Source organism: Pocillopora verrucosa, chromosome 6 (assembly GCF_036669915.1).
Source record: "Pocillopora verrucosa isolate sample1 chromosome 6, ASM3666991v2, whole genome shotgun sequence".
In the NCBI taxonomy this organism is placed as follows: domain Eukaryota; kingdom Metazoa; phylum Cnidaria; class Anthozoa; order Scleractinia; family Pocilloporidae; genus Pocillopora; species Pocillopora verrucosa.
Window position 1 is genome coordinate 16,995,213 of NC_089317.1, and position 14,843 is coordinate 17,010,055.

A 14,843-nucleotide genomic window follows, 5' to 3' on the forward strand; every position below is an offset into this window, starting at 1 on the left:
TCAGGATTTTTTTCGAAAATTTTGGCTCTTTTTAATAAATAAATTCTAAAAAAAAGTATTAAACTTTAATTCCAACAGATATATATGTTTTAAGGGATAGAGTTTTATTGTGGTCCTCTCCCTACCCTTAAGAAGAAGCAAAACTTAGCACCCGCTGGCCTGGTTACGTAGTCCCACGTGAAGCTCCAAAATGGCGGATGATGAAGGAAACCTTTCTGCCAAGTCGCACAGAAAGAAACAAGCTGGGCCTAAAGCAGAGAAAAAGAAACAAAATAAACACCCACCAGAAGCTGCTAGTGCCGAGAGAAATCGCAAGGCCTTCTCATTCAAGTCGGCCGTTAGAGCAGCTCGCCAGTTTCGTCGAAAGCAAGATGTTGAGACAAAGCGACATCACGAGCCAGTTGTTGATCGAACGCCACTAGAACCTCCACCATACATCATAGCAGTGGTTGGACCACCCAGAGTTGGTAAAAGTACGCTCATCAACTCACTACTGAAGAATTTCACCCGTCAGCAGTTGTCTGATGTGAAAGGTCCTGTTACGATTGTGTCAGGTGAGTGTATACAATCATTAGCCACGGTTGTTATCAAATGTTCGGGCACATGTTTCATGAGGATCGTAAACCAAGATCTCCGTGTTACTGAAGGAATGAATTGAGCTGCCCAGAATTACGAAGCTGTTTTCGTAAATTTACGTATTTGTGGTCGCGTTACACATTGTAACCGTAAAAACTTGGCAAACTTTAATGAGGACTACAGCTGAAGAGCATTTCTACAGCTTAAGAGCACTTCTCACTTCTCATTGGGCTTTAGGTGTTTATATATGTTATATGATTAATTTTTCAGGAAAGAAGAGACGTCTCACTTTGATTGAATGTAATAATGACATCAACTCTATGATTGACGTGGCAAAAATTGCGGATCTGGTAAGTTCACATAGACAACTTTTGTTAAGTATACCTATGTTGTAAGATTCTGAGAACACCTGCTTGACCTAGAAAGGAATGACAAAGACACATCCAAACCAGTCACTAGACACGCTAATCTCTTAAATCATTCTACACCATAAGAACTATATAACAGTTTGCAGCTTTTCCCAACATCAAGGTAATTTGGAAAGTTGCAAAAGTTTAGAACAAAAATTTATCGTTCAAACCTGAACTCTTAATCACCATGGTATCAACAAATTCCTTTCATTCAACTAATTTATTCTTGTGTTTTTCTCATTACCATGTTCCCACAAATAGCGTAGCTCCTTTTTTTTGTTAGAAACCACACACAACCCTCAATGCACTCTGATGAAGGGCCAACACTTGAAACCTCAGCTTTAGAAAGTCTTTTGGTGGCCAATTAACATTAAAAACACAGTTGATAAAAAATAAATTACCTTTATCTATTAATGCTTTGTGGGTGATGACAACATCATTATTTAATCATTTGGTCACTTTCTGAGGCTAAAACCTGATTTGTGTTGTTTTTGCTTCTGTTTGTAAACATTTCAAGGTTCTCCTCCTGATTGATGCTAGTTTTGGCTTTGAAATGGAAATTTTTGAATTTCTGAATATCTGTCAAGTTCATGGCTTCCCAAAGATCATGGGTGTCTTAACACATCTTGACTTGTTGAAGAACAACAAAGCCCTTAAGAAGACCAAGAAGAAACTGAAAACTAGGTTTTGGACAGAAGTTTACCAGGTGACTGTTTAGTTTTAGTTTAGTTTCTTAATCTTTACCTCCCAGGAGTGACTAACACATAATTTCTCCTTACAGTATCAAAACAGTATCAAACAGCCAAGAGATACAAATGGAAAGAACTGTTAAGTAGGGGATTGTCATTATATCAAACACCAAGTTCTCAGAACAAAGTTAGATATAATGCATGGAGTAAGGAGAATTTTAATCGAGATAAATGTTTCTGAAGTGAAAGGATTAAGTTTCTTTTGTAGATTAAACATTAGGTATCAATATTAGAGAAAAGGGAGTTTAGTGGCTGCTACACAAAATTGTGTGGCTTAATTTTAATGACACAAGACGTTCTTTACTTCAAGTGGAGAAAATTCTTCAGTTACTTTGCATCATTTTCCTGCTTCTCTACTTCGTGGTAGAACCTTGCTTATAGAATTGACATTTCTAAAATATCACAGGTCAGAACCTTCAGACATCAGTTCTGGTGTCATTTTTTTTTTTTTTTTTTCAATATTTGAAAACATGTCTTATTTGAGATGGTATTTACTCTATTTGCAGGGAGCAAAATTGTTTTATTTGTCGGGTCTAGTTTACGGCTCTTATCCTAAAGTGGAGATTCATAACTTGGGAAGGTTTATTGCTGTGTCAAAGTTTCGACCTTTAACCTGGAGAGTTTCACATCCATACATCCTTGCTGACAGGTAAATTTTTTTACCCTTTTACTTCCAAGATCTGTTTGTTGTTTTAGATGCTACAAATTTCCTTGTGAATTAGTTGGTGTAAGATCCAGATAAGGACCTCTGCTTGATATTAGTTTGAGTATTCTTCTTTTTTTTTTTTTTCTGGATAATAATTGTATGGATATTGTACAGGGTTTTCTTTAAGGTTTTAAGTAGCTGGAGCTTTTTTAAAGGTAAACGGTAAAGAATATTCATATCTCGAAATCCAATATGGCAGACAAAACGTCATATCGTTCATACTTTCCTGCTACTCAACAAGATTTGTCAAAAAGACAGTCCCCATCAGAACATTTTTAAACCAACCCTGAGTCATAAGTCTTTTTATGTTTTCAGAAAAGATAGGCAGATCTGTATGGGCTCTTGAAGCAATGAAAGTAGCTGGGGAAACCTTGCAGAGAAGCTGGCATACTTTGCTGGCTACCAGCTCTTATCTACAACCCTGTTGTAGTGAGAGGTCTCATGTTAATCACTTCTGGGAGTTTAAAGGAGAAAAGCTGATATTTGCAGAATATTGATTTTTCAGTTTTGTACAGTCACATTCAAGTGACATAAGAATGAAAGTAAAGTGAACTATTCAAAGAGGGTCATATACACTGTATGTGCCATACATGTGAAGCTTTTTTGTTTCTAATATTCTCTATCAATTTTATAAATTTTGTGTCTTCTCTTTCCAGAATGGAAGAGTTGACAGATCCAGAACTTATTCGTCAAAATGCCAAATGTGATAGGAAGGTTTCCCTATATGGCTACGTGAGAGGAGCACACCTACAACACAACTCCAGAGTCCACATCATAGGTAACTGACATACAACTACTTTAATATGGTGTCATGCAAGCTCTCCCATTAAGAGAGAAAGCCTTAGTTGATCAAAGGGTGAATATCACTGTCTGCTGGATAAAACTCTGTCTGGTGGATAGCAAAGAAAGTTTTGTCATCAATTATCTGCTGGATAGTATTTAACCAATGAATAGCATTATCCACCATGTGAACAATGGGGCCCAGGTTTCTATTTAAGCTACATGTAGTTGAAAAGATAATCATCACAACTGAAAATTCAGTTAACAGTGTAACCCTTGTGCATGTTTATACAAGTGTTTTAAAGTCTATGAATTTACTACCAACATGGCCTTTAAAACATGAGAGGCACCAACCAGGATTAAATTGTGATGTAATAATGTTTTTATTTTTTTTCCTTTTCTTGTTTCCTTTCTCTCTTTCATCACTTTTCTGTAGGTTGTGGAGATCACACTCTTGAAGAGATCAGCCTCCTACCAGACCCTTGTCCTCTGCCAAACGCAGAGAAGAAACGGTCACTGAATGAAAAAGAAAGACTTATATATGCCCCTATGTCTGGAGTTGGGGGTGTTGTCTATGACAAGGTGACAGTCTAAGTTTAAGTGGCCTTTACACTCAGTACACATTCTCCATACTGTTCCTTATACATTTTCTAAGATGCTGACAAGGAGAATTTGTTTAACAATCAAGAGATTCTTTAGTTGGTGATGTTCTTCTCTATTCTCATCACTTTAATGTGGAATGCAGGGGTTATATTGTGGTGAGAAATTAGATGCTAATCACTTTTATGTAACAAATGGTTTGCATAATTTCTGCATAACACAACAGTTTTCAGGGATATTACAACATGCTTCTGGCTTGCTGTAAATTAAGTTTCCCTAAAAAACTGTAACCGTTGACAGTTGAATTTACTCTGGAAAGGCAGTATACACTGTACATGTGTTTTAAGAGTTATAATTTAGTGATTGTTTCTATTCTCCCTTTCATTGCTTGGACCCCAATTTAAATTTTCTTTCCCTATACTGTTAAGTTTTGAGACTTTGGTGAGAAAAGAACACAGTTTCCTTGTTTATATATATTTTTTTTACCTGATGTTTGAGAAAGGATTGAAATGTTTAGAGGAAATATGTACCTTTTTGGAAAAGGAAGAGTTTAAAGATCCATAAATTTGTAGCATATAAAAATTTTAGTAATATAAAGAATTATTCAAATAGTACACTACTTAAATTGTTTCAACTTTCATTGTAAATGTTTAGAAACCCTCCTCACGATATACTGTATTTCAGATACAAAAAGCTGCTTTCTTAATGTTTATTTTGTGCCACTTCTAGGATGCAGTGTACATCGACCTTGGTGGAAGTCAGGCAGGGAAAGAGAGAACCAACCCCTCCACTCAGGTGATTTCTAAAAAGTTTGAATGCACTCCCATGATATTTGAGACTGAAATTTCAAGATACAGGGAAACTTGTGGAGGAAAATTAATAGGCTAAGATAAGAAATACTAAAGGGGTCAAGATTTTTTTTTAAAACACTAATTTTGCAAGCATTAGCCCTTCATAAGAATGGCCAAAAGATAATATTTCAAATGTAAGTTAGAAACATTTCAGAGTGATCAATTTCCATCACAACCTCAGTTGAAAAACTGAATATGATACAGAAATGGCTTTTTATATTAATTTGTTGGTAAACATCTGTTATGTGCACCAAAACTGATCAACAGTTTACTTACTGTTTTTGTTGTTAATTTTTAGGTTGAAAATCGACCAGGAAATGAACTTGTCTCTTCTTTAATTGACACAAAGCAGACAATTGACAGTAAAATGCAGACAAGTCAACTGACATTGTTTAAGGTAAGCAGTGGATGACAGAGTACATGGGGAAGCACTAATAAACAGAATTTCCGCTTGATGAAAACAAATTGCTCATTATAAAACATTTTTTGTTGCAAAGTTGTAACAATATTCACAGAATTACAAGGCTTTAAACCAATGAAATGCTTGCAGCTCTTTAGTTCATGGCCATTTTGTCTCACAGGATCAGCTTTTTTTCATTATGTAATATATTACCGGTAGCATTTCATCAACAATGAACATAAATTCAAGTCTTTCATTTTCACTTCAGTTTTCCTAAATATTCCGGAAAAATCTACTGTAAATGAGCTTTTAAATTCATGTGTCCTAATTAATCGGTGTTATTTAAATCTGTTTTTATTATTTATTCACAGGATGGTGCACGAATAGCACCTGATGAAGTCATTGAGTAAGTATTTTCACACTGTCACATAATTTGAAATTATTACAATTATTTGTTATACAAGTATTTTTTGGATCCCTCTTTGTAAAAAGAAAACTGATTGTCCCATTATAGATAGGGTAGCAATTCTTTTTGATACTTAGCGCTCCTAGAGGAGGCCTGTGTTAAAAATTATGGTTCTGTTTGGTCACAAATTGCCCCTAAGGCTGCTATCTGCAGTGTATGCGTGGGTGCACGTTTTATAAGTGTATTTGAATCTTGCTGTTTCTTTCCCTAGTTTTTTTCTAAATTACAAAATAATTGAAATACTACCCATGAGAGGCCTGATTGGTCAAAAACCTGTTATTTATTTCACCGATAAACCCATAGAAAATTTGAAAATTTTAAGTTTATTTTATACAAGCAATAAATTGCACTCTCTAACGGTATACCAGCGTTATAACCAACTGTTGGGTGTACAAGAGAAAAGTTTGTGAATCACTCACTGGCTCGTGACTGAAAATAATTTTTACGTTGTTCTAACATCCCCAATGGGTTATTACGCTGGTAAACGAATAGAGAGTGCACTCTGTTGCTTAATTACTAGTCTATTATTTGTTATTTTTTGTTACGAACTCGTTAAACTAAATTAGAATACATGCATGTGCATTTGAACCACATAGGGATGACGACTACTCAAGACCCTCTGAGGAAATTGTTGTGGATGAGAATGGTCGAAGGAGAAGGAAAGCTGTATTTGGTGATTATGAAAATGAGGATGATAAGGAGGAAGATGGTGAAGATGACGAAGTTATTTCAGATGATGGTGAACATAGTGATGAGGATGATGACGACGACGAACGTGGTAATGATGATGAGAATGATAGTGATGACAGTGACATTGATGATGCTGTGGTAGAGAGTGACGAGGAGGATGAATTTGACGACGAGGAGGAGGATGATGAAATAGTTCTAAAGTTGAATTCTAAACATGCTAGACGAGAACTGTTGTTAAAGAAGCAAACGGCTTCGGAAAAAGAAACTGAAAATGGCCGGGAAGGAGATGAATCACAAGAAGATTCAGAGGAAGAAGACGAAGGAGAACAAGAAAAGGAGGAGGAGGAGGAGGGAGAGGAAGAACATAATGGAAGAGAATCTGAAGAAGAGTACAATTTTAATACTAAGGATAATTCAATGAATGATTCCGAATCAGACTCAATAATTGATTTTCCTTCTCTGAAGAGAAAGAGAAAACTTGATGTTACAGAGAAAGGGAACCAAGATCACGGTGTTAAAAAGAAGTTAAAAAATGAAACAGGCTCTGTGAAACAAAATGCGGTCAAAGGTGTTAAAGCTGATAAGAAAAATAAAGAACAGACTGAAAGGACTGGTGATAAGCCAAGTTTAATTGATTCCAATGTTGAATCAGGATCAATTCTTGAAATTTCAAATGACAAAGAGAGTGAAGAAGATAGTGATGGAGATGTCAATATAGTGAGCTATGGTGACTCAGGTGAAGATGCAAGCGAAGATTCAGGATCTGAAATGGAAGAAGGTATAGTGTACATGTATCAGTTCAAGATTTAATGATGACCTACAAGTAGACTTACTGATCGACTGACTGATTAACTGAATGAAACACTAACTGGCAGACAAGTGTGACCGACAAACTGACCGACCAAACGTCTATGTAGTAAATAAGTACCTTGATGACTGAATTACTGATCAATAAACCAACAGACTTCTCGACCAACTGACTTACAGTGTAGCTACATGTATATGAACCAATCAACCGATCAACGTAAGTGCAAGATGGAAATATAAGAGAATGAGCGTGGCATTTTTAACGGTCTGACAACTTAGGAAAAAAAAACCCCTAGACTACTGGAACTGGAAGTGTTTTACCTTCTTTATTCCCTATTTCAGGTGCTCTGAAGTGGAAGGAAAATCTAGCTCAGAAGGCAGCAGCTGCATTTCTGCAGCGCCAGCGAGACACGCCAAATATACAGAAACTTGTTTATGGAAATGGTAACATTGATTATGTATTTGTTTCTTTGTTCGTTTGTTGTTTATGTCTCTTCAACTCGAAACTCGGCGGTCTTTTTCATTTTCGTTGAGAGTTGAAGTTAGAGATATTTTTGAATGACTACGCATTGTATTCAAGCTGCATCTGACTCGAAGAAACGTCCAATTTTTGGTCTTAAGATTCCAATAACCATTTTCTTGTGTGTGCAGCTCTTCAAAATAAGAAAGAAGAGAGAGAAGATGAGGACAGTGATGAAGACGCTATCGGCGGAATATTTAAATTGAAGTCCATGAAAGCTTCTGAAAGTAAAGGCGTTTTACACGACAGAGACTGCTCGCTTGAGGTTATCACTACGCCGTTAAGGGATTGGAGTCAACCGGAAGTGCTTCAGAGCATCCGGGACTGTTTTGTGACGGGCAAATGGAAAGATTCTGAAGATGCCGAGATGCTCCTCCAGGACGATGATACAAGTATGAACTTATCTTGTTCAATGCCTAAATGTGCATTCCTATCAGGGCGCTTTCCGGTTGAGTGTCGTGAAGCCAAAGTTATGATAACAGCCAATCAGGAGAAGAGATTAATTTTATAAAGAACCAGTGAAAAGTCAAATTGAAGCGCGGGAAAACACGAGCGATAGAGTCTTGATTTGTTCTAGTTTTTGCACTTGACTGGTAGAGGATGACGCAAGTTTTCTCGGCCAATCACAGCGCGAAGTGAAGCAAAACTGCTAAATGTGATGGGGCCTAGATTGCTCTGGATTCTAAACTGAAAGCTGATCATGATTACATGTATTTTTGACGATAAAATTGGTAAGTTATCGTTAAAAAAGAAAGAAAAGAAAAGAAAGGAAATAAAGCTTTTCATTTTTTTTTTCAGTTTCCGATGATGAAATGTTCGGAGACTTTGAAGACCTGGAAACTGGTGAAGTGCATACGGCTGACGACAAACACAACTCAGAGAGGGAGGGACAAGAGGATGAACAGGATGAAAGTGAAGAGGAGAAAACTGATGGAGCTGATAGGAGGATGGAAATGAAAAAGAAACAGAAGGCGGCTTTTGATGCAACGTATCCTTTCTGAAGAATTTATTAACTTACACCTTGAACAGCTCCTTGATCAATTTGTGGATAGTGTCAACTGCTCTATGGCTAGATCAGCATTTCGACTTATTATTGATTACTTCCACGGTTTCCTTTAGAATGCCAACTCCTTCAGTAGACAGACCAGAGGCTGGAGTGAAATGGAGAGGCGCAAACGCTCAATTAAGAATCTTGTTTTTCTAACAATTGGCGGTTACTTTCCGATTTTCCTGCAGCTCGTTATTTAATTTGGTTGTGTAGGTCCAATTTATGTTTCATGTGATTGGGGAGAATTCGTCAACTTGTTTGGTCGTTTTTTTATTCGTTTTGGTGACTTAACCTGACCAAGGTATGATGAAGGTGACGAAACCTCGTATTATGATGAGCTCAAAGCGCAGATGACAGAGCAGGCACAGGTTTGTACTGCTACCACGTCTCGTTTTACATTTTGATTGAAACAATGGATCCTTTTTTCAAGACCATGGCTGACTTAACATTTATTTCTGTCCACAGCTAAATCAGTCCGAGTTCCAAGACATGGATGACGAGACGCGAACACAGTATGAGGGATTCAGACCAGGAATGTATGTCAGGGTGGAGGTTAGTACAAGATCAGATGACTTCTCTTTACCTACTGTCTTACAGTAGCTACAGAGAGTTAAGTTATACATGAATGAAGCTTCATTCTCCAGTCGTAGGACAGTACTTTTAAACCGGAGCAAAATCTAAAACCAGATTATCGCAAAGGCTGTTTTGACTGCTAAAATGCTCATGGCAATTTCCATTTGACAAACAATTTGAACACAAGATGCAAAGGGGTCAAAGCGTGGAGAATATTCATAAGAGACTTGTAACCGACTTTGATTTCACATCTGAAGGTTCATGATGTAGTGGACAGTCATAGAGTTGATTCAAGTATTTCGAATTTCCTTTGATATTTTCTGAGAACTACATAAACTTAAATCTCAGTGGGTACAATTGTATGCACTTGAAACCGTCATACCCAGAAGTATTTCGTGTCACCAATTTTTGTCTTTCATTACCAAACTTTCAGCTCAGTGGTATGCCCTGTGAGTTTGTCACCAACTTTGATGCCAAATATCCCGTAATTCTTGGCGGCCTTCTGCCGAGTGAGGATAACATGGGATTTCTTCAGGTAAGTGTCAATACGAAAGACATCATGGAATGATTCCTAAACCCTTTTCACCCTGAAGTCATGTGGAACAAAAGAAGAATGCCATCAGCGTATGACAAACTTGAAATTTAAGAATATGGCTCTATGTGATCTTTTTTCAGGTTCGCTTTAAGAAACATCGTTGGCACAAGCGCATCCTCAAGACAAGGGATCCTCTGATCTTGTCTATTGGCTGGCGCAGATTTCAAACTTTGCCGATGTACTCAGTCCAGGACCACAACGGCCGCCACAGGTTGCTGAAGTACACCCCTGAACATCTACACTGCATGGCTACCTTATTTGGTAAGGATACGTCTTAAAAACCTCTTTGCTTACGTAACCTAAGATCAAACCGGTTTTTTTTTTCGGGGGAGCACCAAACTGTAGCAACTTAAGACTCAGCGGTCCAGAAAACAAAATAGGTAAAAAGAAAACTTAGTGGTCATGTGTGCACTGTACACAAATGAATGTCATTTTGTCTTTTTTCTGCACGAAGCTTATATGTATGTTGAAAAGAATTTTAGAATCACAAGGACAATTTATTCAATAACCACTTCTCCTCAGGTCCCATAGCTCCCCCCGGAACTGGAGTCCTGGCAATTCAAAGCACAGCAGGCGATATGGTAAGTTAGCAGGCCTTTGACCCTTTAACTCCCCAGGTCTGATTGTTAATGAATATCATAGAAAAAAGTTACATGTTAATTACTTGTGGGAGTTAAAGGGTTAAACTCACTAGATTTGATTTTAGAAATGTTTCTTTTCAGATGCTTAACATTTCTTTGGGAATTAGAGATGAGAATTTTTAATTGGTGGTTTATCGAACTCAAGAAATCTGTTACAGTTTACAGACGGTCGATTAACAGTATTAGTATCAGTCTAGAGGATCATAGATGTTCTGTTCCATCATTACAGTGTCTTTTTCCTTCTTCTTTCCACCATTTTAAGTCTGATTTCCGCATCTCAGCCACTGGTACCGTGTTGAACTTGGATAAATCTGTAGAACTAGTCAAGAAACTCAAGTTAACAGGAACACCCATGAAGATATTTAAGAACACTGCCTTTATCAAGGTGATTTACAGATGTTATCCTTTGTATGTTTTCATTTGAAAGTGACGGAGAGCTGTTTCAGCCAGTAGCGAGAATCTTGAGCGAAAAAGAAAATTCCAGTCCTTCGATGGGATGAGTGCTAAGATTGACCTGAGAAAGATCAGAACCCCTCTCCAGTATTTTCTGGTGTTTACCAGGCATGAACTCAGTTAGGTCCTGTTAGTGTAGTGACTAGTTCCAGTTCCGATGTTTTGAAGGTTCAAGAAAAGTAAGAAAGGTTTATCGAGATTTAAGAGATTGGAAAGGGTCGATATCATGTAACCATCATGATAAAATTAGTCTAACTCGCTTGAAACACGACCAAGCCTTCCCTGTGAATGATAATGATATTGTGAAACTGTTGCTAAGCACAAAAGACCATTTGGAACTCATGGAACTCAAGATAATTTTTTCCATCTCCAGGGCATGTTCAATTCAGCTTTGGAAGTAGCAAAATTTGAAGGAGCAACAATACGAACTGTCAGCGGTATCAGGGGACAAGTTAAGCGCGCGCTGAAGGTATGTTATTTTGATGTTTTGTTAGCCTCTTAATCGAAGGGGATAAAGAGGTTTTGTTTGGCTCATTTGTTTTGCTTTTCTCACTAGAATCCGGAGGGTGCTTTCCGTGCAACATTTGAGGACAAAATTTTGATAAGTGGTGAGTAACAACTACTTTTGTGAGCCGGCTTTTGTATAAAGACACGGTATGAGAACAGAGTGATCAGCAATGAAATCCAGTTTATAACAATATACGCGCGTATCTCGATCCTAATTCCTAATGAGCCACCATGGTGTATTCAAGTAGAAGACCGCACTTTCTATCGGTTTACTGGCGAAATAAACCACGCAAGAGTTGCTTTTGGCTTCGTCTCAAGCCATTCTTACGCTTCTCTCGTGCTCTCCAAACATCCCGCGTGCATCCATTATTCGATGTATGCTCGCTAGTCATTAACCAATTCTTAATTGAAGCATGTGCAGGAAAAGCGCCTCTGACAGGCTTGCGCATCTGATTAGTTAAGGTGATGACTTGAAGATGTGAACCAAGTAATCAAATCAACAACCACCTGTGGTAACTCAGTAACTCAGTAACTCAAAGCCTCGTACTGTTGTGTTCTCCAGACATAGTTTTCATCAGAACCTGGTACCCAGTCACAGTTCCGAACTTCTGCAACCCTGTGACGTCACTACTCTTACCGCCAGAACAGAAGGCAACGTGGCAGGGCATGCGCACTGTTGGTCAACTTCGAAAAGACCTAGGTTTGAAAGCGCCTGTCAAAAGTGATTCGTTGTACAAGGTGAGTACATCAGTCACGCTCAGATGTTAGCTCGAGCGACGTCGAAATATTTCTTTTAAGTACTGCAAAATTATTGTCAACTGCCATGCTAGGAAAAATGGTCAAATACTTGTGAAAGAATAATTCGTGGCTGGTATGACGCGGCGTTTTGTCTTGACAATAAAACTACTCATTAGTGCAAGGTCCTAAGATTTAGGCAGTTAAGGCCTCAATTAGAAGGATTCACAACCGCACGTAACAACAAGTATCATATTCGAGTGATTTTCTTGACCAATGTCTTCTAATGATGCCAGGTCTCAAAGTTTGTCTTTGTTTTGTCTCCCTGCCTAATTTTGGTTTGGTATTAGTTGTAGCGGATTTGAAACAGTTGTATCCAGCAACATTTGTCGTGAATTCACCGAAGTATAAAGGCTTCACCTCTTGAACGTTACCCATGTATGTGGTGTATTCAGGATTAGACGCTTTGGAAAAGCTTATAAAAATTGTTTTTACCGACAACTAAGATTCGGAGAACTGAAAAAAGGGCGTGGATCGTGAGGGGTAAGGAGTAATAAACTGAAGCAATATTTGTGTTATTGGCAGCCTGTAGAGCGGGTCACTCGTCACTTTAACCCACTGGTGATTCCAGCCAAACTTCAAAAAGATTTACCATTTAAATCCAAACCCAAGCTGATGAAGAAAAGGACTAAGCCAACCTTGGAAACGAAACGCGCTGTTGTTATGGAACCGCACGAAAAGAAGGTAAGTATATGACGGTCAAGTGCTGGTTTTCTTTTCATTTTTTTTAGAGAAATTTTCAGTTGAGTGTCGAAATTAATCCCAGAATGCATTGGTTTTGCTTTACTTCGCTCTGTTAGCGGAAATATGGTGACGAGAAAACAAGAAGAAATGAATTGAATAAAAAGCTTTCGTTGATACCGCGGGGGTTAAGAGTGCCGATTTGAAAGATAAATTTTTGTGCTAGAGTTTAGCGGCTTTCCGAACTGCTATGATAACTTAAAGATTCCTCCTTCCTTTCCTTTAACAGGCTTTCACGCTCATGAAGCAACTGTACACTGCAAACAAGGATAAACAACGAAAGCGAAAGGAGAAGCTTCAAGAGAAAAGAAAGGTCTTTCGTGCAGAGCAGGAGAAAAAGGACGCAAAACGACAACAGAAACAGAGAGAAGAAAGGAAAAAGATTTTCAGAATGTTGGGAAAAGCAGAACAACGGAAAAAGAAAACATGATAGCGATCAAATTTATTATTCTTTCTGTCAATCTTTTCGCATTTCTTGTAAAAAGTTGGGTATAACGATTCCACATCAAACAGGTCAATTGTTCTTCGGTGGTGATTTTCATTAAGTTTCTCCGCACCTTTCAGATGGACAGTAAGGTAGCATAGTAAGGAGAAGACATACACTTAATCCTTTAACTCCCTACAGTGACCAAGACAGAATTTCTCCTTACAATATCAATACAATATCAACCAGATAGGTGATGAGAATACAGAAAAATATCAATTTGGGGACAATGAGTTGATCCAATACTAAATTCTCTGAACTATCATTATAAGAATTAATGGTTGACGGTAAGGAGAATTACAAATTTGATCTGGGAGTTAAAGGATTAAGCCAGGCTTTGATTGAAATGGGCTTGTTGGTTTTTCCGTGTAAACACTCGGTATTTTGAAATGTAGTTTGCACGGTCACGAATGACGTCTAGGACTTGCTCACGTGTTAGTGCGACGTCAGCTATTGTCCTCAGTGTATAATACAGACTCTTATTTGAAATAAATCCTTTTTTATGAATCTTGCGAAAATTGCTAGAATAAAACGAACGGAATACAGGAAAGCTGACTCAAGAAGGAACAGCTGAACTTAATTCGAGATTGGCTGGATGGAAGTCGTAATAGAAGAAGAAAGTCGAGTTTTTTATACCAACCCTGTCATATCTTAGGACAGAGAACTGGGTAGTGAAACTGCTGCAGGTTGGTCGAAAGCCTCTCCGCATCTTCGCTTTTTCCTTTTTTCCCCTCTTCTAAAACGAGTGTATCTGCACATAATTTATAGTCTACGATAATATGTTTGGTCTGTCTGTTTGCAGCTTTGACAAGTACCGGAACGCAAATGGTTTCCAATTAGCAAATAACGAGGTAAACACAGGTTGAGAACCTTGTTGGATGGAAAATGGGGTAAACTCTGTTTGATTCTCGTCAAGCGTTTTTGACATTTCTCAACCCAACTGCTGTACCAAACTTCCTAAAATAGCGCTGATGTGACAATCCTTGTCGTAGGATGCTGCGAAATTTTCCTGCGGAAGCTATAATTTGGTGTTCCTAAATGTATGACATTGTGAATCAATGGATCGGTTTACATTAGCTGACCGGACAAACAGCAACATGCAATACTGCATTTACGTCACTGAAGAAAACTTACGCCATGATCCGCTTTGAATCTAATTTTAGCAAACTTTTTCTAGTATAATTCGATATGACTTTCGCATTAGGTAGAGAATCGATCTTGAAGACACAGTTTTTGAGGATGCGTTGCTATCTTTCTTTGCCGATTACTGACAATTTCGCTCGCGTGTTTATCTCGCTTACTGTAATCCACGAGAGCCAATATTTTTCCTTGTTTATCGCAAACAGTCATCAGCATGCTGTTTTAATCGAGAGAAGAATATTCACGACAAGGTCTCTGTCCATGAATAGTTAACTAGTGTCTGATGCACCTTTCTTACGAAGCTTTAAGTT

At 37.9% G+C, this 14,843-nt stretch overlaps 1 protein-coding gene across 1 annotated transcript; it reads left to right on the plus strand.

Moving 5' to 3' along the window:
- Nucleotides 1-182: 182 nt before the first annotated feature.
- LOC131787229 (ribosome biogenesis protein BMS1 homolog) lies at nt 183-13,886 on the plus strand. The gene is made up of 24 exons (XM_059104315.2): nt 183-554; nt 847-926; nt 1,504-1,692; nt 2,242-2,384; nt 3,098-3,219; nt 3,658-3,803; nt 4,551-4,616; nt 4,971-5,069; nt 5,444-5,478; nt 6,135-7,006; nt 7,378-7,479; nt 7,687-7,947; nt 8,354-8,543; nt 8,905-8,971; nt 9,069-9,155; nt 9,610-9,711; nt 9,852-10,032; nt 10,294-10,352; nt 10,675-10,797; nt 11,239-11,334; nt 11,422-11,473; nt 11,935-12,110; nt 12,693-12,851; nt 13,138-13,886. The coding sequence occupies exons 1-24, from the start codon at nt 191-193 to the stop codon at nt 13,336-13,338; spliced, it is 3,972 nt and encodes a 1,323-aa protein (XP_058960298.2). The 5' UTR covers nt 183-190; the 3' UTR covers nt 13,339-13,886.
- The last annotated feature ends 957 nt before the right edge of the window (nt 13,887-14,843 follow it).

Bases quoted from the DNA above. Each gene is read 5' to 3' on its own strand.
- LOC131787229 (XM_059104315.2), top strand. From the start codon at position 191: ATGGCGGATGATGAAGGAAACCTTTCTGCCAAGTCGCACAGAAAGAAA. The intron at 8,972-9,068 runs GTTTGTACTGCT...TTCTGTCCACAG, and splicing joins AGATGACAGAGCAGGCACAG to CTAAATCAGTCCGAGTTCCA. The intron at 11,474-11,934 runs GTGAGTAACAAC...TGTGTTCTCCAG, and splicing joins GGACAAAATTTTGATAAGTG to ACATAGTTTTCATCAGAACC.